Source organism: Sapajus apella, unplaced genomic scaffold (assembly GCF_009761245.1).
Source record: "Sapajus apella isolate SASKATOON/1434 unplaced genomic scaffold, GSC_monkey_1.0 scaffold7, whole genome shotgun sequence".
Taxonomy (NCBI): domain Eukaryota; kingdom Metazoa; phylum Chordata; class Mammalia; order Primates; family Cebidae; genus Sapajus; species Sapajus apella.
The window spans coordinates 34,938,336-34,962,657 of record NW_022436947.1 but is presented as its reverse complement, the minus strand read 5'-3'; the positions used below and the strand labels follow the sequence as shown (position 1 = coordinate 34,962,657).

Here is a 24,322-nt window from a genome sequence, read left to right as displayed (position 1 = left end):
TTAGCAGAAACACTATGCTAGGAAACTGTCCTTGAATATGCATGCATTTTAACCTTCATGTGATTTTTTTCTGAAGCACAAAGTTTCCTCTCAGTGGATGGTCAGGAAATGATTGGGCACAGAAAACCAACTAACTGAAGTGTCGATTCACAAAATGAGTTCCATCTTTCCACGTAAGATTCAGCTGCCTTCCAGGGTGATATCCCCTTTTATGAGGGGGACCATTCTTTAGCATCTAACTGTCTTCTCTCCATTTATTTGGGATGACCAGTGTACCTATGGCCTACTTATGTCTGAACTCTTTCAATATCAACCTCTTCCGTCCCCTTGTGCCATCTTCCCACCCCCAATTTCAGCCAATTATGATTATAAGGCATCAGTTAGTGAATCAATCCAAATGAACCCATCCATTTGCTTAGCAGCAAGTGGCCCCTGGAGTTGCTCCATTTGAAGCCCATAGGCCAGAGTTACATACTGCAGGCTTGCAAATGCGAACAGGACATGATTTATTTATGACGACCATGTGTGTTTGATGCCCAACTCCAGCAGGTTGTGGCTTCTCTCGCATGTCTTGGTCTGGAATGACCTATCTACTCAGTGTGTCCCATTTCAGGTACTGTATTTCCATGCTGGGAAAAGAGAGGGCGACTAGCGGGGCACTGCACACACAGATGCCCCTAACCCTGCTTGCCACGTGACAATCTGTGACCAAATGCAAAGCGGGCGAAATGTAACTTGCTGCAAGGGTTTGCCACGTACAATGGTTTTCAGTGGCGAGTGGAGAAGTAGCTGCTGGAACGACTGACCATGTGGGGTTCATTAAACTGTTGTGCATTCACCCACAAGAAAGGATGGGATGTTGTGAAGGGAGCCCCACTCTTCATTTCAGAGATTTTAACGCCCCACCATTTGGCAATGATGCTCCCGAGGAGCATGGCAGATATGCATCAGAAGGCTCAAACGTGGACTCCAGCTGAAGTGCAGTAAACTTCTGCCTTCAACAGTCTCACCCCCCTTTACCCCCCAGTTGTATTTATACTTTGAAAGAAGTTAACATGAAGCAGTAGTCACCTGGGCGTGCTCAATTTTTGACAAGCCTTAGTCACTCTGTACCCAGCAGAACAATTCACATTATATTCGAAATCCTGTGAAGATTCTGCCACACATGCTAACACTAAAATGCCAGTAGCTCCACTTACCTTCTTTATTAAGCCTCATAACCTCCCTGCTTTTTCCACCCTCTTTTCCAGCCTCTTCTAAATCTACATCTGCAGATGAAAAAGAAAAGGAAAACAGAAAATAAGGAAAAAAGGGGGGAAAAAAGCCAAAGTCAAGGGGGGAGGGAGAGTGTTTATTTGCAAACAGATCGATATAAATACTGTATATGAAATTCTTTCAAAAATTGACAATGCAACATTTTCTCCCAAGTCCGGGTTTTTATCTACCTGGCCCAGATAGGTACCCAAAAAACTATGCAAGCAGCAACAGAGTAGCCTTTTAAACGGACAACACCGTGGGGCTGCGAGCCCACCCCGCGGGCTGCCACGGGGAGCCGGGCACAGACAGACAGACAGACAGCCCTGGCAGCCGGGCCCTCCCTGTGCATTGATGATCTGTCTCTGTGTGTATTTATTTAGAGAGAGAGGGAGAAGCATGGAGGACACCGGGGGCCACTCTCTCTCTCACACACACACTTTTTCCCAGTGGCTCTAGGTGAATGGAAAGGTTACAGGATAATAAAAGGAGGAGGAGGCGGTGGGGTTCTTACTGTCGGAGCAGTGTAATTTGGCGGCGTCGATCCAGGAGGACCAGGGTTTGCCCAGAAACGCCTCCGGACTGGGCACTTTGCGATCCAGTGTCGCCATTGCTCTTCCTTCTTGTTGCTTTTTCCCTGTTCCTTCGGCAGCAGCAGCCGAGAGACACGGGATTCGAGAACGCTCCGACGTCATCTTCGGAACGTTCCGACATTGAGTGTTCTGAAAGGGGGAGGGAGGGAGGAAGGGCGGGATGGGAGGAGGGCGGCGGAGGAGGAGGGGAGAGGGAGCGGAGGAGGGGCGGGCGCTCTGGCTCCCCGAGCCAGCTCGGCGGGGCTCGCGCGCCCGCGGCCGCCAGGGGCAGCAGAGAGGCGCCTGCAGTCCGCGCCCGCCCGCCGGGGGCCGCCCGCCTGCCTGCCGGGGAGGGGCTGCGGCCGGGCGAGCGCCGCGTGCCGGAGAGCCGAGGCTGCAGCGCGCCCGGCAGCCGGGATGCGGCGGCGGCGCCGCCCGAGCCGGGGCGCAGGGGTCGGGCGTGCGGAGAGAGGCCCGACTTGGGGCCGAAGGAAGGGTGGTCTTTCCTGCAGAGTTTCCGCTGGCGGACCGAAAGTTTTTGCAGGCAGCTCTTGCTTTCAGCTTGTCCCTCTCTCCCCGGGTGCCTGTCGCCCACCGCGAGGCGCCCCCGCGGGGGTCCCGACGGCTTGGTGGGGAGGAGCCGAGAGGGGTTGCGCCCCCCCACCACCACTCGGAGCCACGGAAGGGATCTTGGTGACCTCGCCCCACAGCCCTTACCCCCGTCACCCCCTTTCCTGGAGGACTTTGGACCGTGGAGATTCTGCAGTTGCTCTGGGAGCTGAAACCAGTGGGTAGATGTGGTTCTGAAACGCAGGTGAGTTTGGGGCGCGAGGAGCTCCCTTTCCATCTCAGGCTGCGGGTCGTGCAAAACTCGAAACTCCGGGCTCCCCAACCTCCAGGTTCCCCGCGCGGTGCGTGTCTTCGGCTCTTAGAGAACCACTGCGTGGACTTTGCTCCAGAGTCAGCAGAGCAGGAGGGCGAATTCACGGCTCTTGGAGGATGATGCTAGCGGGCCTAGCCCCTGAGCCATTTCCAGCGCTCCCTGCGGTGAGATGAGGGTGGCCCAGGTTTGCGCAGACAACCTTTGGCCAGGAATCTGATTCCTGGGAGAATTCACTTCAGACGTAACTGCTCTAGCCAGCTAGAAAGGGAGCGCTAGATTTCCTCTGGATTTTGGACGTTGGGTGCTTTAGTTGAGATTTTCACCGTCTCCCTGGGGTAAGCAGCAAAGGCTTTAAAAAGTCTCTGTTTCTTCTTTTTAACAAATACTTTTGTTTACTAGGAATTATCTAAACTATATGGACACCGCCCCCACCCCACAATTGATATTTATTTTTTCTCTCTTTTCCCAGCACCGTTTTAACTCTCACCACTGCTGTTTCCCAAGTTGTCACAGCTGAAGCGCACTGATGTGAAGTTGCTTTGTACTGACTGAGTTGAGCCATCTAATAATGTCCCTGAGCTTGGCACCCTGTATCTCTAAGCTGGTGTTAGGAGGGGCAATGAAGGAGGAGCTGTGGATTTGCTTTTAGTTGTGATGTTTGTGTGAGTCGGCTTGTTTGTGTCAGACTCGGATAAACTACATTTGCCTTTGCTCTCTTTGGAAGGGCTTCTACATAGCTAAGGTGTCGCTAGGTGAAGAATTCCTATTTTAAGAACCGGAGGTGTTAACAAATATTTATTACTTGTTGACCTCTTGCTATATGCTAGACCCTGGGCTTGACATTCCCTCCCTCCCTCCCTCCCTGTCTTCCTTCCTTCCTTCCTAGTCAACCAACATTGCCTGTCATGGAACAGCTGCCCTCAAGAGAGAAAGATGAATGAGACCCATCCTCACTCTCACAGAGATGCAGTTTGGAGGTCTCTGGAAGGAGAAGGTTGTGAAACTTACCAACTCCTTGGGGGAAGAAGGGCAGGTACACAGGGACTGGCCTGTGCAGTGGATGGGGTGGTTTCTCAGGGCTGTGTCAGTTCGTAAGAGGAACTGAAATCTGGTTAGGAGTGAACAGAAACTGTGTGACAGAGAAGATGGGATCTGGTCTGCATCTTGGAAATTGGCAAAGATTTATAATGGTAAAGTGAAGACTGGTCTTGTGGAGGGAGAGGGAGTGAATGATGCTCTCAGCAGAGGCTTCAAGCTGAGCATAAACAGGGTGTGTTTGGGTGTTCAGCATGGTTTGCGTGGGGTGCAGAATTGTTACTGGGGGTTTGGGGGTGATGGATTTGGATAACCAAGCCTGGGTTAAATTATGGAAGGCACCAAATGGCAGCCTAAAGAGTTGATTTTGTTTGACAATGGGGAGCTACTGAAGGGCTTTCTGCATCATAAAGATGAGTTAAAAGTGTGACTTAGAAAGATTGGCATAGGCAGCCTGGTTAGAAAAGGAGCGCTGCAATGTCCGTGGTGTGAAGAACCAGAAGCCTGAGCTTCGGTGGTGCTATGCAGGTGGAGAGGAGGAGCCAGATGTGACGCTCCGTGAAGAGAGCACCTGATCCAAGGGTGTGCTCTTGGGCTGGATTTGGGGGTGGGGAGAGAGAATTTGAGCACGATGAAGCATGAGGAATTAGATGCTGGAACATTGTCCCTTTCCCTTCTGCTTCCCTATTTCCCCTCTCTTATCTATTTTGATGTTTATTCCTGTGTTGTTGGGCATGCAAGGAAGGTGTGGGCAGCGGGTAATGTGGCCCAAAGGTCTGCACCTGCTGGCGTTCATGCCCTGTGTAATCCTCTCCCCTTTCGTGTGGGCTAGACTTAGTCACTTGCCTGTAACCAATAGAATATAGCAAAAGTGGTGGGGTGTCATTTCTGAGGTTAGGATACAAAAAGGCTGTCACTTCTGTTGCTCTTACTCTCCCTTGCACACCCTAGCTTGCTCTAAGGGAAGCCCACTGGCATGTTGTAAGCTGCCCAATGGAGAGGACCTTGTGGCAGGGTACTGAGGGAGGGCTCTGGTCATCAGCCAGTGGGGAACAGAGGCCCTCAGTCCAACAGCCAGTAAGGAGCTGAATCTTGCTAATAGCCATGTGAATGAGCCACTTGCTGGGAGTCAGTGACTTGAGCTTCCAGAATGCTGTCTCCTCTCCTGGGAGCCACTATAAACCACTCAAAAAAAAATCAAAGGTGGCTTATCATCAGAAGTCAGGGCACCTTAGTTACAGTGAAACAAATCGTTGGTTCCATATTTTAACATGAGCTTGCTTTCCCGGCAGAGTCTCTCAAATGGAGGTTACTACACAGGACCTTAAAGAGGGTCTGACAGCCCAAATATTATTTCCTTCTATTTGGGATGATTTTGCTCTACAGCATAGTAAATTGTGGGCTAGAATCTAAAAGTGATTTAGCATCTCTGCAAAAGAAGACTTTATATGCATTGCCACGTTTAATTGATAACAGAGCACATCTACATTGTTGCAGTTAGTTATGGAGTATAATTATAGAGTTCCTTTACTCTAAGCCTTCCCCAGTTTCTCCACTGACTATAGACATAATAATACTGACTTGTTGAAACTATAACCCATCTACGACTGTGTTGGATAACATGACTGTCAGTCAAATTGCATAACTGAGAGGCAGAGAATAAAGAAAGCATTGCTCATCAAACTACTAGACATTCACACTTGACTTTGGATGAAAATTGAGGTCAATTGGGAGTAGAGTTCAGGTGTACATGCTGTATTTTATATATATATATATATATATATATCTCAATACTTATGTATCAATTATATATGGTGGTCAATTTATTACAGAGTTGAATTCCTTTTGGTAGTAAATAATTACAAATACTGTTAGAGGCAGTAAGAATCTTATACATCCTTAATAAGGATAAAGTGACCTGTAAAACAGTAATTTAAAGCATATTAATATAATGTCTATGTGATAAAACTATCTAGCAAAACACTCTCTTCCCATCGTGATTAATGTTTAGGAAGATAAAAGGATGTAAATATTTTTATCGTTTTATTATCTTTCTTAGGAAAATGACAGTGTGGTTGGTTTAATTAAAAAGGAGAGTCTCCCATAGACGAAATAAAGAAATCTGTTCTATGGAGATGACAATGGAAAATACCTATTTAATTTGAATAACACCTGGTTCTGTAGCAATGTGCATCTAATATGTATCCTGCATTCACTTAGTCTGATTCATGTGCTGCTTCACCACATTATTGAAAAGAAGAGGGAATATTAGCTCTCTCCTTTGAGGATATTAAACTCCTGCTGGGGTTGAGGCGCCCTGTGAGCACCCTACTTCCTACCTAGACTGTTGGGAGTTCCCTGGAGGCAATGAGGAGAAAATGACATGTTCCATTAGAATGAGGCATCCCCGGAATTGTTTGATGTTCTTTGCTTTAATTGAATCCATCTATCCCATCTGCCACTCTTCTCTCTAAATTTATTTCCCTAACCCACTCTCCCTGAGAATTATACTTTGGGGAAAATTTGTGACATACGTTGTTACCGTTTATAAAAGCTCTCGGCATCTGGAGGGCAGGTGTGCCTTCTACTCTGTGTTGCCAGACAACTTTGCCTGCCTCTTTCCTGCCCCTTGCAGGCTGCTGGATTAAAAACAGGACGAGATAAAAGGCCCCCAGTAGCAACAGGAGTGGGAAAGAAAATAGAAATTCCAGGCTTTTACTTATTGGTTTCAATATAGAGCCCTAGCCATGTGCCAGGCCTGGCTAACCATGGACTCTATTAATAAATATAACTACAGAAACACTTGCGTTCTCTCACTGAGCCAGAACAGCCAACATGGGAGTGTGTTATCGTGACAGAAATCTGTCACCTGGCCAACATGGTGAACCTTGGCTGATTCACCTGTGAATCATCTTGGCTGATTCACCTGTGACTTGGGTCAGTTGAGGCTCCCTGGAACTGCTGTGGTGCTGAAGGTTGAGGTCATCTCTGTTCCCCAAAGTGTGACAGATCCAGCCCCATTCCTGACCACTGTCCTTTTGCAAGGGCGAGACAGGAAAGATGATAGCTTCTCTTTAGGATTCTTGTAGATATCACTTTTGGCCCTTAACCTACATATAAAGAAATTTAACATTAATGTACACATATTGATTTGAGCAAAGTCCATCCACATCTCCAAACCTACCGTTTACTGTGGTGCAGGAGGCAGTGCAGGGTGGAGGCCAGCGCACAGGCTTGAGACGGGCAGGCATGACGTAGAATTGCCCTTTGGTCATTTGCTTGAAAACCTTCCTTGATCCATCTGAACCTCAGGCTCCTCATCTCTGAAATGGGCAGTAAAGCTCTTCTCTTGGGATTGATGAGAGGATGGAGTGAGATTCTGGGTACTGAGCCCCAGGCATAGGGCGCACAGTGGACAGTGGTTCAATGTTCACTGTGATGATTTCTTTAGTTGTAGTGCATTGTTTAGACAGCAGCTGCCAGTCAGAGACAGGCTGACACTGACACTACGAGTAGCTCCTCTGGTTGCTTCTGACAGACATCCTTCTGCTTGGAAAGGAAGCTAAAGCACTTCTTTTCTTTAAATGGAGCTGCTGGCCTGATTCAATTATGTGGAGGCCTCTGTCTGAAACCTCTGCCCAGAACTTCCTCTTGACATGTACATCATGGTAATACATAAATATCCCTTTCTTCAGGAAAGGTCCTGAAAGACCGTTTGCTATGCGAAGGAACTGCACAATCCAGTTTAGTTGCAGACAAAACTGCCTTTGCATGAGAAAGGAAATAGTTGTCTTAAAACTAAGCAGAGTGTGATTTCTGCTTGTTATTGTTTTCTTTGAAAAATGTGTTTCTTCCATAAAAGAAACTTGATAGCGAATTTTGAAAATCATGTGATATGGTTTGGCTATGTCTCCACCCAAATCTCAAATTGTATCTCCCAGAATTCCTGCGTATTGTGGGAGGGACCCCGGGGAAGGTAATTGAATCATGGGGGCTGGTCTTTCCCGTGCTATTCTCTTGATAGTAAAGAAGGCTCATGAGATCTGATGGGTTTATCAGTGGTTTCCGCTTTTGCTTCTTCCTCGTTTTTCTCTTGGTGCACCCATGTAAGAAGGGCCTTTTGCCTCCTGCTATGATTCTGAGGCCTCCACAGCCAAGTGGAACTGTAAGTCCAATTAAACCTCTTTTTTTTTTTTTTTTTTTTGGAGATGGAGTCTTGCTCCGTCACCCAGACTGGAGTGCAATAGCACAATCTTGGCTCACTGTAACCTCCGCCTCCAGGTTCAAGCAATTCTCCTGCCTCAGCCTCCCGAATCGCTGGGATTACAGGTATCTGCCTCCAAGGCCAGCTAATTTTTGTATTTTTAATAGAGATGGGATTTCACCATGTTGGCCAGGTTGGACTTGAACTCCCGACCTCAGGTGATCCACCCACCTCAGCCTCCCAAAGTGCTGGGATTACAGGCGTGAGCCACCCTGCCTGGCCTAAGCCTCTTTTTGTTTCCAGTTTGGGGTATGTTTTTACCAGCAGCATGAAAACAAACTAATACCTCATGAATAAACATGTTCTCCTCATGAAATACTAAAACAGTAGCAATAAGAGAGAAATATCCCCTTCAAATGTGGTCACTCCTTTACCCTCAGGTCTGAAGGCATTTTTCATACCATTTATTCTAGGCATTTACCTACTGTATATGTCTGTCATTATAGGTATAGATGGTATTGCTGTGTGTGTTGTCTTTTGTTTGTTTTTAATGTGAATAGTATCAATTTGCGGACATTTTTCCATAATTTTCTTTTTTCACATGTGCTGTTACATGTCATTATGTATGGAAATACCTCATTCTTTTAAACTGCTTCATGGTATTTCGTAAAATGTTTCAGGGTCTATTGATCTATTTTTGTTTTTGTTTTTTGAGACAGAGTCTTATTTTGTCACCTAGTCTGGAGTGCAGTGGCGCAATCTTGGCTCACTGCAACTTCCATTTCCTGAGTTCAAGCTATTCTCCTGCCTCAGCCTCCCAGGTAGCTGGGATTACAGGCACCCACCACCATGCCCGGCTAATTTTTGTATTTTTATTAGAAGTGGGGTTTCACTGTGTTGGCCAGACTGGGCTCGAACTCTTGACCTCAAATGATATACTCCTTGGCCTCCCAAATATTTATCTGTTATCTTATTGATATACGTTTAGGTTTCTAGTTTTTGTGAAAAATAGGTAGTCAACATGTTTATTTTTATATATGCTTCTTGGCGCGTGAGGGAGTATTACTGCCCAGAAATAGAATTGCTGGGTATGTGCATTTTAAATTTTAATAGTTCTGCCAGATTGTCTTCTGAAGTAGCTAATTTCTACTTCCACTACAGTACAGAGATGTGCCCATTTCCTTAATTAAAGCTCAACATTTTCAAACCTTTTCACTTTCGCCCATGTTAGAGTAAAAAACTATCTTGATTTGTATTTCCCTCATTTGTGGTGTGTTTTTGAGCATTTCCCCTCATGTGCATTGTGTTTGTACTCTGTAAATTGCTGTTAGTATCCTTTGATGATTTGTCGTTGAGGTTTTTTATGTCTGCTTATTGATTTGTAGAAATTCTGTGAATATTCTCAATTTGGATCTTTTCTTTATTTGGAAATAATGTAATTTTCCAGCTTGTCGCTTTTCTGGTTTTGACCTTGGCTATGGCATCTTTTACACACACACTTTTTCTTCCCTTTGGAAATAGTCGACATTTCAGGCTTTTCCTTGAGGCCTTTTGTTTTTTGTCTTGCTTAAGAAGACCTTCACTTCCCCAAGGTCATTAACAATTTTCTGATATTTTCTCTTTATGCTTTATAGGTTTTATTTTTATATTCAGATCTTGGAATATTTTGGTTAACAATGTGAGGTAAAAAATTAATTTTCAATCATTTTCCAAACAGTTATCATTTATCCTCAGAACCGTATTTTGAATAGTTGATCTTTTCTCTAGAGATCTTTCATCTACTTATTTCCTAAACATCTGGGTCTGTTTCTGAGCTCTTTTTCTGTTTTGTTGTTTGAACTATTTTTTTCCTGCACCAATTAATTACTCTTCTTTAAATAATATGTTTTGTGGTCTAAATAATCTTTTTCATTATGGATTTAGTAATTCTATCTCTAAAAAAAGTATTTAAAAAAAATTTCCTGGGAAGTGTATTATACATGAAATTGTCCAACGTTTTCCATAGGACACCTCCCAGTGGAGCCCGGGCCATGTCCAGAAGATCATGGGAGACAGAACCTCACCTCATGGCCACAGGATGCTGTAAAGATGGGCCCGATGGCTACAGCCAGCTCGGATCTTGGTGGTGCTTCCCCTGAGATGATTTTCCAAGCTAAATAGCTCAGACTCAGGGAAATGAATTATCGAAAGACATTGTCTTCTAAGTATCTAAAAAGGCCAACCTCTACAGGTGGTAGTTGGGAATTTTTTTTAATGATGTGATGCTCCCAGCTGTCCATCAGGCCGGAAGGGAGAAAGTAGAGGCATGGAAAGTGAGGGCTGGAGGAGATGGAGAGAACAGACCGAGACAGGTCATGGAGCCCCTGGGCTTCCCAGAGGGGAAGGGACTGAAGTTCTCCTTGGGTGGCAAGAGAGGCAGCTAGACCTTGTGGGCTGGGAGCTGGGCCAGGCAGCGTCTGGAAAGCGGACATGTCTGGAATGACCAAGGCGTGACTCTGGAATCCTTCAAACCCAGCACCTCGTTGTCAGGTTTTCTGTGTGGTCGTTTCTTTTACTTTACCCAAGTTTTTATTAAATGACCTGGCCTTCGATAGTTGTGCTATGGGAAACTAAGTTATGAGTTTATACTTCTGTAGGAGCCACAACAGGAAGGCTGCAAGTATCCAGCTTCATGCCAGCCCTGTGTGGTAACAGCACCATCATTCAAGAGAGGTTGGCAATGCTGGGACCCCGGCGGCCAGCCAGGTACCAAGTGAGCAGAGGGGGATACCTGGGCTGTGATGTCGTCCCGGACACTTTCCCCCAGCCCTATCTTTTAATACCCTGCAAAGGAGGAAATCCTTGAAGCAAGAGGCCAGGGTCTGGTTTTTATTTCTATGACAGGAAGTAGAAGCTAGAACCTTTAAGGTCACGGAATACCCATAGTAGAAGTTAGAGTCCTGGTCTCCTTTGGTGGGAGGGTAGCTCGCTCTTTCCCAAGAAATTCAAATGTATGCTCCAGCCATGCATTTGAATTTCTGTGTAGGCCACTGTTTCTCAGCTATGGGCAATTTTGCCACCCACTCCTCCCAGAGGACATTTGGCAATGTCTGGAGACGTTGTTGGTTGTCATGACTGGAGGTTGAAGGTGCTACTGACATCTAGTGGGTAGAAGCCAGGGATGCTGGTAACTTCCTACAGTGATGCACAGGACAGCCCCTACAGCAAAGGTTGATCACGTCCCAAATGATAGCGATGAGATCGAGAAACCCTGACGTAGGCCAATTAATTTTAGGTTTTCTTTTTCATTTCTAGATAATCAGTGCCTAAGTCTCATCAACTACCTTGCCATTGTGGCCACCTTCAATCAGAAATCTAGTAAGAGTGTGGTGCAGCTTGTGAGACCCATTGTCACTACCAAAAAACCCAAAATCTTTTCACTTTCAATATACGAAGACCTCAGTTATATAATTGGATGAATGATATTTGTAGAGTCAAAGAGAATGTGAGCTCTCTTTCTTATGGGTGTAGTTATTATGGGATAATCAAGTGATGTGGTCTTCTTTTATTGTCTCAATCTTTCACAAACCATTGCTTTCCTACTCCAATACGAAGCCTGATCAGTGCTAAGACACCAACACTAGATAGCTCTCATTATTGCCAATGTATGGATGATGAAACTGAGGCTCAGAGGGGAAGTAAAATAAAGCGTGGCTCCCCTGCTAGTTTATTATATTCCTAAGTTATTAAACACCTGGCCAGCACTGCTGTGGAGGTTGTACACTATACAACTGTGCCACTTCTAAAGAGCCACTGTTCAAATCACAGACATCAGAGATTTATTATGATAATTTTTCTGGCAGATGGCAGTAAAGTAGCTTATTCTAACAAAATCGGGAATATAAAGACTATTTTCTAACAGATGGAAGTCGAGTTTTTTGAAGCAGGTGAGCCTTTTCCTAATGCTCACTCAGGTGCTAGCTGGATTAGCAGAAGGAATGGTGTCGTTGATGTCTCTGTATGTGTTACCAGTTCACCTGGGAATTTTACTTTTTGCTTCAAGAAGAGTCACCCTCTCTTGCCAACCACACGTATGGTTGTACATTGGTATTACAGAGTGAAGCCATTTACAAGTAATACAGTTGAGCTGGCAGATTTCCCAAGATTTCTCTTGTGTCTCAGAAACATAGTGCCTTGGGTCATGGAATAAATAAGATAGCCTCAATATCTAATTTTGGTTGTTCACCATTCAGTTAGGGCTTAAGCCATCCTAAGCTGGGCTTGGAAGAAAGAGACATTGGCGTTTATATTAGTTTAATAAATTTAGCAGCAGGGAGGAGCAGATAATGTGATTTCAATTATAGACTGACCCATGATTGATTTAACCTGTGTTGCTTAGGTTGGGATCGATGCCCAAGTAATGGCAGGTGCTGGACTCTTAGGAGGGTGGGCACAAATGTTGGGGAATTGATCAGTGGGTGAGCTCCATATTGTCCTTCCACAAGGAGAATCAAAATACAAGTAAAATATTGTAGAATGGAAGCAGTAGTGTTGCAGATGTTAACACAGCCTGTCCAAGCTTTTATCCTTTATACCTATGCAGCCATTTTTTTTAACACATGGGACACTATTCTTAAATAGATCTGTTCTAACTTTGTTCTGAATCTGTAATGTGTGTCATTTCATGGGGTTTTAAGGAAAAAAAGGCCTTGCTTCAGTTGAGAAGGCTTTGATTTTTCCACTTACACAAATACCCTGGCATTTGGGGAATTTGGCTAATTAAAAAAATTGTCTCTTATAATGCCTAGTTACTACCCCAGTTTGCGTTGGAGGTGGGATATGCAAAGGAGTTACAACCTCCACTTTATAATCGGGATAAGAGGGGTTGACAGACTTACCTTGCCTGGCCGAGTGCCAAGTGCCACGTGGTGTAGACTAAGAATAGTTGCATCTCCCGGGAAGCTTATTTAGTTTGAGGGAGATTGTGTGCAATCAATAATTAGGGAACAGCATCAGTGAGAAGATGCTGATCTGATGTGCATGTAGTAAATGTCACAGGAGGCTGAGCAGCACGGACGGCTATGGTGGGCAGCGAAGCTCAGGAGACAGGAGAAACTTGAGCCCAGATGCAAAAGGCAGGGAGGGCATGAAGAGCTGGTGGGCAGTGATCCAGGGCCGCAGGGTGCGAATGGTGGCCATCTTAAGTAAGAGCCTCGGGTCACAGAGATAATAGTTCCCTATATAAAGCACTTAGTGGAAACCAGGTGAGTCTAAGGGATTTTGGAATCAAGACTTTAAAAGAGTTGCACAATGTTTCCAAGATTAAAATCTGCAGTGTGACATAGCATAGCTAATAATACAGTGTGTTCTTAGTCAACTGGAATATTTCTTTGAGAAATACTTTTTATCAAGAACAAATCTCTAAAATTAGGGCTTTGGTGATCCAAACGAGCTAATTAGATGAGAAAGATGAACTTTTCAAGATCCCTTAACCATCTGGTTGGCATGTTTAAAACTATACCCAAATGTACTGATAAAAGGGTAGTCTCTACATTTGGGGCTGACCCTTGAACACTCCGACACTGGGTCGTTTTTGGAGACGGAATATATAAAGTCTTCATTCTATTTAAGCTGACTAAATAGCTGACTCTGCCTGGGGAGTCCTGGATTATGCTGGCTGTCCCAGTAAAATTATTAATAGCTTCCCCTTTCAGAATCAAGAGTGTCCTGGTTTAGATGATACATTATATGGCTATCCTAGTTTTGAATGATGCACTTTGGTATTTTTTGTTTACTCTGTGAATTGTCAGTGTCCAAAAAGGATGTTTCCAGCTTAAGAGTGTTTGCCCACATGTACATTCTGTCTTTAGGAAATAGTTGTATTTTTTTCCTAGCATAGAAAGCAATCATTGCAAAAAATTCAGAAGGAAATGAAAGGCATAAATAAAAGAGTTATCATAAGCCTATAAATGTGTTAATATTTTGATATATATGTAACACTACACATTATCAATAATATATATACTTTTAGATCCCCAATCTCCAAACCAAGATACTTTATATATATATATATATATATATATATATATGTATGTATTAAATATCTAGAACTGTATAGCATAGCCAATATAGATCTATATAATCACTTTTTAAATAATCATTTTTAAAGACTATAATATTCTCATGATTGGTTCTTAAACTAAAATATTTTTAACTAATCCCAAGTTTTGGCATTTAGGTTTTTCCGATATTTCTATATATTATTGAGAATGCTGCAATAAACATTGTATGTAGTTAAATCTTTGTGCACATCTACGATTATTTCTTTCCTTCTTTTCTTTCTTCCTTTTTTTTTTTTTTTTTTTTTTTTGAGATGGAGTCTTGCTCTGTTGCCCAGGCTCACCATAACCTCCGCCTCCTGGGTTCAAGCTATTCCCCTGCCCCAGCCTCCCAAGTAGCTGGGACTACAGTTGCCTGGCCCTATGCCCGGCTAATTTATATATATGTATGTATGTGTGTGTGTGTGTGTGTGTGTGTGTATTTTTGTTGTTGTTGTTGTTGTTGTTTTAGCAGAGACGGGGTTTCACCCTGTTAGCCAAGCTAGTCTCGAACTCCTGACCTCAGGTGATCCACCTACCTCGGCTTCCCAAAGTGCTGGGATTACAGGCATGAGCCACCATGCCCAGCCTATGATTATTTTTTTAGGATGCTTTTCTGTAAATTGCCAAGTCAAAGTGGGTACACATTTACAATTTTGAAATTGCCAAACTTTGCCAGGGCGTGTGAGAATTCCCATTTCCTCATGGCTTCATAGAAACTGTACTGATGATTCTTTTTCATCTTTCAGTCTGAGGAGAGAATTTCTTCTTCAGCTTATTTCAGTTGTATCTCTGCTTATTGACTATTCGTATTTCATTTTTTTTTTTTTTTGTAAATTGCCTACCATTCTTTTAGAGTGTTCATCTTTCTCTTAGTGAATTGTGAAAGTTCTTTATATTTTAAATAAAATATCCCTTTATAAGTTCCGAGATTTTTTCCTAACTTACTATTTGTCTTTTAACTTTATTTATGGTAGACTTATGTGTATACAGATATGGTAGATTTATGTGGATTCAGAAGTCTTTACTTTTCATACAGTTATATCTATCAGTCTCTTCCCTTATAGAGTTTTGTACTTTTTTTAAAGGACCAGGTTTGCAACAAAATTAACCTGTGAAACTTTTACAGTCTTATCTGATGCTCTAAACCCCTTGATCTCCTTTTTCAAGTTTTATAGTATGGGCATTGTAGTTAGGTAAGGTATAATTTTTGTTTCCATTTCTGTGGTTCACCGTATCTTTCAGAAGGGGTTTATCCACTTTCAAAATTCACAGATAAGTCACTGCAAGTAAGAACTGGTGATGAGCATTCTTTTCCTCAACCACAAAACACGTGTGCCTCTATTTGTATAATCGAAGGTTGTAATGGGAGTCAAGAGGGACTAGATTGTTGAGAATTTTGCTGAATATATCATATTGTCCCATTGATGTGCTTTATAATTGCACTGATGCATTTTCCAGATAACTGGCACCAACCCAGGATTCTAATACATAGTCAAGAAAATGCTGCAGCCAGTTGTAGCTCCCCCAAAGCAAGCAGCTCTCCATGGAATGGCGCCCCCAGGCTTCGCGGCAGAGTTAGTACACCGTGGTCAGGAGGGCCTGCTCTGCAAGGGCACATCCCGCTCTGGCTGGGAGCGTTATGCCTGAGCTTGCATCTGGACTGCTATGCTGGTGTGCTGGCTTGAACCACATGTGAGTCTCAAAAACCCCTTCTTCTTTGTGTTTGAAGGTAGACTTGAGCATCCTGCCTTTACTTCCCCTGGCCCTTTACTGTGCCTGTTCAGCCTTCTCAAAGCTTACACCATGGGGAGAGAGAGAAGAGAATCCCCTCTTCCTCCCCACTCATTACAGACATTATAATAGTCCACTTAGTTGCCCTCAGCCTCACCCCTCCTTACATCAGAGTCCTTCTTCTTGCGGAATGAGGGAGGGGAGGTCTTGAGCACCACTGGAGTTGAGTGTAACCTCAGCCAACAGCACCACTGTGATGCTGACACAGGGCAACTCGCCTCGGCCTCAGCTTTCAGAGCCTTTCCCCCTGTGATAGCAGCGGGGACCCTGGGGTCCAGCCCAGGTGCGATCTCAGGGTGCCAAACCGCATCACCTGATACCTCAAGAGAACTCCATCGTAGGTGGGGTGTCTTGGGGGTGAGGACCAAGGAGTAAATGTTTGGTTCTGATAAGGAATTATGAAAGAGCAATACATGTGCTAACTGTAGAATGACCTTTGACAGCAGCCAACCAGGTTTCTGATCCAACTCTGGGGGCTAGACCAGGGGCTGGAGAATAGTTCTCATCATGAAGTGACTCTGTTAGGGGTTTTGGTGGCCCCCTCCCAAGGTGCTATATTTTTATATGAAGTGCATCAAGGGTCTCTTCGGTTTAGGGAAATAAACTGATTTCTTCCTGTCTGTTCAGTGCCGTTTGGTCTCCCTCTCCCCTTCCTCCTATTCAGTAGCCAAGGAACTCATTTGGCTACAATGTAACCCTCTTCAGAGTACTGGGGAGGGAAAGAAATCTGAGCAAAGCTGATACCCTCTATAGTGGGCAAGGCTCATTTGTAAATAATGTTAGTCTTGTTGCTCATTCAGCAATTCCGTTTCCCTCCCAGTGGGTATTGGCAGCGTGTCAGATGGCCACCAGTTATGGAGAGCTTCCCATTTCCGAAACCCCCTGGCTTCTCAAGGGTCTGTGAACTGGGAAAGCCAGTCATGCTAATGGTGTCGTAGACCCGTTCTTTTCTTTTTAAGGGTTAAGGTGGGGAGTGGTGGAGTGGAACAACATTTTCTGTTCATCTACTCATTCAGGCATTTACGGAGCTCTCCTCTGTGGCAGGTCCTACCCGAGAGGTGGAAAAGAGAAATCTGGACACGTTGTATGTCTCAATATTGCAGAGGCATTTCACGACATCAGTAATAACCTCTGTTGGGCTGAATGGTGGCCCCTGAAGATATCAGGTCCTAATCCCCGAAACCTATGAATGTCACCTTATATGGGAAAGCCTTTGTGGAGGTGATTAAGTTAAGGCTCTGGAGTCGGAGAGATTATCCTGGATTAGCCAGTTGGGACCTAAATGCCATTAAATATATCTTATATGAGAAGGCAGCAGAGACACACACAGAGGAGAAGGCGATGTAAAGCTGGAGCAGGGAAGATATAAAGGGGCCGGCGATGGAGATTGCAGTGATGCAGCCACACCCCGAGGAATACCACAGCCAGTGGCAGCTGGAAGAGGCGGGGAGCAGATTCTCCTGCAGAGTTGCTGGAGGAGTGAGGTCTTTTGGTATCTCGATTTTGGCCCTCTGAAACAGATGTGGTACTTCTGGCTTCCGGAACTATGAGAGAAGAAATTTGTGTTTTTTGCCTCCTCCAAACTTGAAGTAATTTGTTATACAGTAGTCCCAGGACCATCCTTGCAGGTAAAATGGAGACAGTGTGAGTAGGTATCAAGATATTTGACCAGCCTGGGCGTGGTGGCACTTTGGGAGCCTGAGGTGGGCGGATCACGAGGTCAGGAGTTCGAGACCAGCCTGACCAATATGGTGAAACCCTATCTCTACTAAAAAATACAAAAATTAGCCGAGCATGGCAGCATGCACCTGTAATCCCAGCTGCTTGGGAGGCTGAGGCAGGAGAATTGCTTGAATTCAGGAGGCAGAGGTTGCAGTGAGCCAAGATCGTGCCACTGCACTCCTGCCTGGGCAACAGAGCAAGACTCCATCTCAAAAAAAAAAAAAAATGGACAACTCTGTCTGTTACTCATTCACGTGGAAAATAATTACTGAGTGACTACAGTGCTCCAGGCACTGGAGTGGTGGATAAGGCAGACAGCATCCCCACTGACACTGGGGTAAGGGGAAGGAGCAGGTAATAAACAGGTAAATGAAAAATAGGAACAAGGTAACTTCAGCCATTGACAAGTGCCTTTAAAGAAGACAACACAGGGTAACGTGGAATGGGAGACGGGGATCATTTTAGACTAGGTAGTAGGAAGTTATTTCCGGTGAGAAAGTGTTGGAGCTGAGTCCCAAAGATCATGGAGGAGCTACCATCTTCCAAGTGAAGTGAGCGGCAAGCACAGAGGCCCTGAGGTGGGGATGAGCTTCCTGTGTGAGAAGCAAACAGAAGGCCCAGATCTCCCTAAGTCGACAGGGAGATCATTGCTCAGGGAGGTTGCAGGGTTCTGTCCTAGGCTCTGCCCTGTGCGATTTTCATTTTGTATAATTAAATTGGAGGTAAATATAATGCATCATAAATGTACAGGCAATATGAAGCTTGGTAGGGTGTGTACTAGGTTGGAGTCAGGCATTGAGTTTCAAAATACCTTGACAGACATGAACAAAGCAATGAAACTCAACAGGGGCAAACTGTGAAGTCCTGACTTGGGTCTGAGAAAAAATATTTGCTGAAGTCAAGAAGGGGAACTCGACTTGAGTGCAGTACTGGTGTGAAGTTCCTGAAGCTGTCAGCACATAGCATGATGTGACTGCCATAAAAAAGTCAAGCGCTTTTACAACTTTTTAAAAGTAAGGAGTACAACTCCAGGGAGGAAGTAGCCACGGTTCTGTTTCTGGAGGACTGAGTGGGTATCACATTTTATGGGGTCATAGAAACAGTTCATTATTCATTTATTCATTAAATGAATGAATGTTTAATGAGCACATATTATGTGCCTGGCACTGACTAGGCTTTGGGAACAATAACAGTGAATAGGGTAGGAACATTTGATGACTTCAAAGAGCTTACATTCTAGGGAGAAGATAGACATGGAAGACTTAATTATGTGCATGTCTTTTTCACTGTATTAGATTTTTTATATTATAAAATTATAGTAATAAAATAGCAATACAAAATATCACTGAAATATATAACAGGAAAAAATATGCCCTGTCAACTCATCCTCCCTCCCCAGACATAGCCACTGTCAACTGGTTTCTGCATACTTTTGCAACTTTTAAAAATATACACACAATATGTTTTTAAAGCATAAAAGGGGAATCATATACTTCTGAATTTTTTTTTTTAGCCTCATATATCTGGAATATCCTCTCGCATGGACACAAGGAAATTTACCTTATTCTTTTTGATGTCTGAATAATGTTCCATACTGTGAATGTGTTATAGTTTATTTGACTAGTATCTTATTGATAGATATGTGTACTGTTTCCATTTTCACTATTATAAGGATTTGCAAACAATTGTTCTGCATACCTTTTTATATAGCCTGTGGTTGTATTTCTAAAGTACAGGTTCAGAGAAGTGGGAATACTGGCTGGGTGTGGTGACTCACGCCAGTAATCCCAGCACTTTGGGAGGCCAAGACAGGCAGATCACCTGAGATCGAGTTTGAGACCAGCCCGGCCAATATGGTGAAACCCTGTCTCTACTAAAAATACAAAAATTAGCTGGGCATGGTATGCATACTTGTAATCCCAGCTACTCGGGAGGCAGAGGCAGAAGAATTGTTTGGACCTAGGAGGTGGAGGTTGCAGTGAGCTGAGATTGAGCCACCACACTGCAGCCTGGGCCAAAGAGCGAAGCTCTGTCACACACACACACCCACACATACAGAAACACAAAGTAGAAATACTGTGTCAAAACGTATGGAAAATTTAAATGATAGATCTCACCACATTTCTTACCATTCAGGATGTACCTGAATTAGAATACAAATGAGGCCACATGTTTTCTTGCAGCCTTAACATTCCAGGCAGTGTAGACAGTGCAGAGGTCCTGTGGTAGAGGGAACCTGGTGTATCAGCAGGACTGAATAGTTCCCCTAGGGGCAGGGAGCAGAGAGCCAGGTGGGGAGTGAGGAGGGAGGCACAGGCCAGACCTTGCAGGGCCTTGCAATTCGTCTTGAGGGTTTTGGTCCTTATCTCAAGAGAAAGGAGAAACCAAAGGGAATTTTATGCAATCTGACATGATGAGATAGGCATTCTGAACAGGTGCCTCTGTCTGCCGTATGGGGAATGGACTGGGAAGACGGAGAAGTAGATGTGAAGAGCACCTGAGTAGCTATTTTGGGAGTCTAGGTGAGAGATTTTGGTAGCCTGGACTCAGGTAGAGGCAGGCCATGGAGAGGAGTTGCCACATTTAACAGTTTTTTCAGTCACAGAACTGATGGACGCTGATGCTTGAGTGGGCTTGGGTGGGGACCAAGGAAGAAGGCGGTGTCCTGGATGAAGGATGGAATGGGATTTGTCATTGGGATGATGAGATGTCAAAGGAGCAGGTGATGATTGGCCTAAAAAGTGAAGATCCAGAGGAGATACCTGCTTTAGAGAACAGTCCTTGCACCCTTGTCTCTCATGCCCACAACTCCATCAAAGGCAAGCTGACCATGGGATTCTGCCACCCTGGCCACAGCCGATTTGAGTGGGAAAGTACCTGAGCCATGGCCATGATGTGGCCTGGGGTGAAAGCCTACCCATGAAGGAGACAGTGCCAAATGGAACTGATGCAATGTCCTTCCTGGAGTTTGAAGGGGAACCCAAGTGACTGACAATGTTTGGAGCTGGGGGTCAGAAGAAAGGCCACAATCCCAGCACTTGGGGAGGCTGAGGCGGGCGGATCACGAAGGCAAGAGATCGAGACCATCCTAGCCAACATGGTGAAACCCCGTCTCTACTAAAAATACAAAAAAAATTAGCTGGGCGTGGTGGTGCGCGCCTGTAGTCCCAACTACTCGGGAGGCTGAGGCAGGAGAATTGCTTGAACCCAGGAGGCAGAGGTTGCAGTGAACCGAGGTCGCGCCACTGCACTCCAGCCTGGCGCCTGGTGGTAGAGTGAGACTGTCTCAAAAAAAAAAAAAAAAAAAAAAAAAAAAAAAAGAAGAAGAAGAAGAAGAAAGGCCACACAAGGAGAGGTCAGGAAATGGAAGTCAAAAGTTAGTCACAGGGAAGGAGAGAAAAGAGAAGCAGGTGCAGGAGAAGGAGCTGAAGACCTATAGAATGCTAGCAAGGGATGGCTGACCTCTGTCCACAGTGTGGCTGAGTGCTTAAGAGCCAGGCTTTCAAGCTGAGCAGATTTGAGTTTGATTTCCCACCTCTCGTGCTAACTAGCTCAGTGACCTTGAAAAAGCCACCCAACTTCTCTAAGACTGTTCTGTTCATAGACATTATAATATTTATTTCTTGGGGTTGTTATGAGCTTTGAAGAGATATGCATGAATACCAAAGAAGATATTTACAACAGAAAGCCACCAGGGAACTAACTGGTCTCCAGGCTTTTTTGCAAAAACACAAGCCTCTTACAAATCAGTAAGAAAAAGGCAAGCAGCCCAATAGAAAAATAGGCAAAATACTTGAACAGACACTTAACAAAAGAGGATATTAAAATGGTCAAAGAATAAAAGGATGACCAACATCATTAATAAACACAGTGAGATTCCATATGCAGCAACGTGGACGAAGCCTCTGAACAAAACGTTGAGCAAAAGAAGCAAGATAGAGATGAATCATAAAGTATGAGTCAATGTATCTAAAGTTTAAAAGACCAGCCATTAAAACTTCAATTAAATATTTTTACTCTCGTCAGAGGGACATATTTGAAAAACTTGGTACCAATTGTTGGTGAGGATATGGTACACCAGAAAATCTATGTGCTGCTGATGGAATGTAGATTAGCATAACCATTTTGGAAAACACATTGCGTTATCAAATGAAACTGAAAACATGCACAGTGCACAACCCAGTAATTCCATTCTTGGGTGTATGTATATAAGAGGAACTTTTCATATATACCATGTATACATATACATATATGTATGTGTATGTGTATATACATATACACACATACAAGCATATTCATAATTTTATTGCTATGATGGCCTCATATTAGGAACAATGCAAAATCCATCAACCCTAGAATGAAGAAACAGATTGTTATATATTCACAAAATGGAATATTATGCAGCACTGAGAGGGAATGAACTATGCAATAGAGAACAATATGGATAAATCTTATAAGCACAATGTTGAACAAAAGAAATATGTATGATTGTACTTGAGAATTCAAAAATAAGCAAAACTAAACTACAAATTATATATTGATATGATATAGCATAGACTGTTAAGGAAACTATTTTAAAAAAGTAAGGAAACATTGATCAGAAACATGAGAACGGTGGTTGCGTCTAGGGAGGGAGGGGCCCTGGGATCTCAAGGGAGTTCTCAGAGCGAGAGGACTTGCAGTGTCAGAGTGTTTTCTGTTTCTTGACCGAGCAGGTAGTTACACAAGTGTTTGCTTTGTGATTGTTCATTATACTGTACATTTGTTTTGAACACTCTAATCTAAGAGTATTTTATTCCACAATTTAAACAGGGTTTGTTTTTTTTTTCCAAAAAAAAAAAAGATAGCTAACACTTGTAAAATGCTTGGCATAGTGCCTGGCCCATATTAAGAGCTCAACAGATGGCAATTTTATTTACTGGTATAACCCAGTTGTTAGAGCCACATTGTATCCTAAGCAACCTTCCAGCTCCTGAAAGAGCTAGTCTCCATGCGGTCTGGCTTTGAGGTTGAGATTCCAGACCCCTCTGTTTCTCAGGGTGGCCCCAAATAAACCCTATTACTTAAGGCAGTGCTTTTCAATGGATATGTGATGGTTTATCTTATTGCCATAAATGCTTCCCGAGTGTGCTGCAATGTGTAAGACCTTTTTTGGGAGCATTTCTGTTGTTACACAATTCTAGAAAGCTAGATTGCTAAATTGAGCACCGCATGATGTGGGATAGAGCCAGAGTCTAGCCTGCCGCAGGTCAGAGTTGAAGGAGCAGAGGTGGAAGTTGATGGCAAGTAGTGCCAAAGAAAAGAGACCTCTGGGTTTCAAAGACAGAGGCTATTAGGGAAGTAAAGACATACTCAGATAGCAGTGATGTAGATGGGCACCAGGGGAATCCCAGGATAATTGTGGTTACCGTTTCAGGCCTTTGTGTGTGTAACCCCAAATTCTAGTATTCCATAGAAAGGGTGACAATCACTGATTTAAGGTAATCTGAGAATGTCTCTATTCCTTGCAAGCCTAATAAAGAAGTTGCCATTTCATAGTTATCAGGAGGGTTGCTGTGTACAATAGCTAATGATAATACTAGTAATTATTGGGTGCTCAACAGAAGCCAGGCACCGTGCTAATATTTTCATTCTCACCTCAACCCTAAGAGGTAGGCACTGTTATCTCCCTTTCAGGAGATACAGCTGAGGCACAAGGGAGTTCAGTAACTTCTGAAGGTCACACAGTTGGTAAATGCTAGAGCCAGGAAGAAGGATCATTCTTAGTCTCTAGTTCTGGAAGAAGCAAAGGTGTGGCCCAGGGTTTAGGAGTTAGATGGAAGGACGTTTTGGTAACAGTAAGCAAAACATCCTAACAGGCCAATGTAACACTGGGATGGGGAGTTTTAGAAAACAGCAGATTCTCTCTCTCTCTCTAAGCAGCATGACTGTCAAATATGTTTCAGAAGAGATTTTTGCATTGGGTAGCAGGTTGGACTAAATGCCTTTCAAAGTCCTTCAAAGAGCCCAAGATTAAAAGTTTAGATTTTGGTAGAGCTTCAGATCAGGGGCTGGACTGTATGCTTTTTTTTTTTTTTAATTTGAACTTGCAAACTCCAATGTATACCCTGATGCATAAACTATTTATGTACATTTTTCATTTTGATGTCCATGAAAAGCATCATGCCATTACTTGGCAAAATTAATGTGGCTGTGGTTGATTAGTTGACCTGGGGTAGCATTTTTCCATGGGCAGAATATTGGAGCTGAGTTGCATGTAGGTGTTTTTAAGGTCTTTGGATAATAACCATTTGCTGCTCCTCAGAACTCTTGAGGCATGGTAAAATTATTTTTCCTATGTGGTAGTTTTTGTTTGTTTGTTTGTTAATCTTTTAGCCGACAGTAGTTGTGTAGTGTCTTTCTGATCAGGAAGGAAATGCCTTTCTAATCTCTGGAAGAGAAATTGTCTGCGTAAGGTGTTCTCCCACATTTCTGTCTTTAATTTCAGACCAGAGGCAGTGATCTTTTCATAAGGACCTTCCTGCCACACCTCCCACAAATGGTGTGTGTATTGTGAACTCTACAGATATGGCATTGATAAGGGTGTTTGATAGTGTTTAGACTGTTTAGAATCTGCCCTTTATATAAATGATATGTCTGGCTTTGTTTCCAGGGTTACAGAAACTTCTTTGGTCTATTTCCATGATTGCATTCAGCGAAGACACTACTTTGTGCTTTTCAGAGCCTCTGAGACCACCTTCCAAGACCACGGAGGCGTAAGGTGGCATCTATAGTTGGAGTT

The 24,322-nt window shown here is 43.8% G+C and overlaps 1 protein-coding gene across 10 annotated transcripts in view; it reads right to left on the bottom strand.

The window, feature by feature from the left end:
• Positions 1-2,008, bottom strand: part of ATXN7L1 (ataxin 7 like 1) — a 268,063-nt gene extending 266,055 nt beyond the window's left edge. For 4 of the 10 annotated variants that reach the window (XR_004268349.1, XM_032276328.1, XM_032276329.1 and 1 more), the window contains exons 1-2: positions 1,769-2,005; positions 1,200-1,268 (exon numbers count right to left, since the gene is read on the bottom strand). Coding sequence is in view for 7 of the 10 variants with exons in the window: in XM_032276328.1 (XP_032132219.1) it covers positions 1,200-1,268; positions 1,769-1,949 (250 nt within the window). In the remaining 3 variants the exon portion in view is untranslated. Of the gene's footprint in view, positions 1-1,199; positions 1,269-1,768 lie in introns of all 10 variants that reach the window. The other 6 variants (XR_004268346.1, XM_032276327.1, XM_032276332.1 and 3 more) reach the window with 4 other exon arrangements.
• Positions 2,009-24,322: the final 22,314 nt, after the last annotated feature.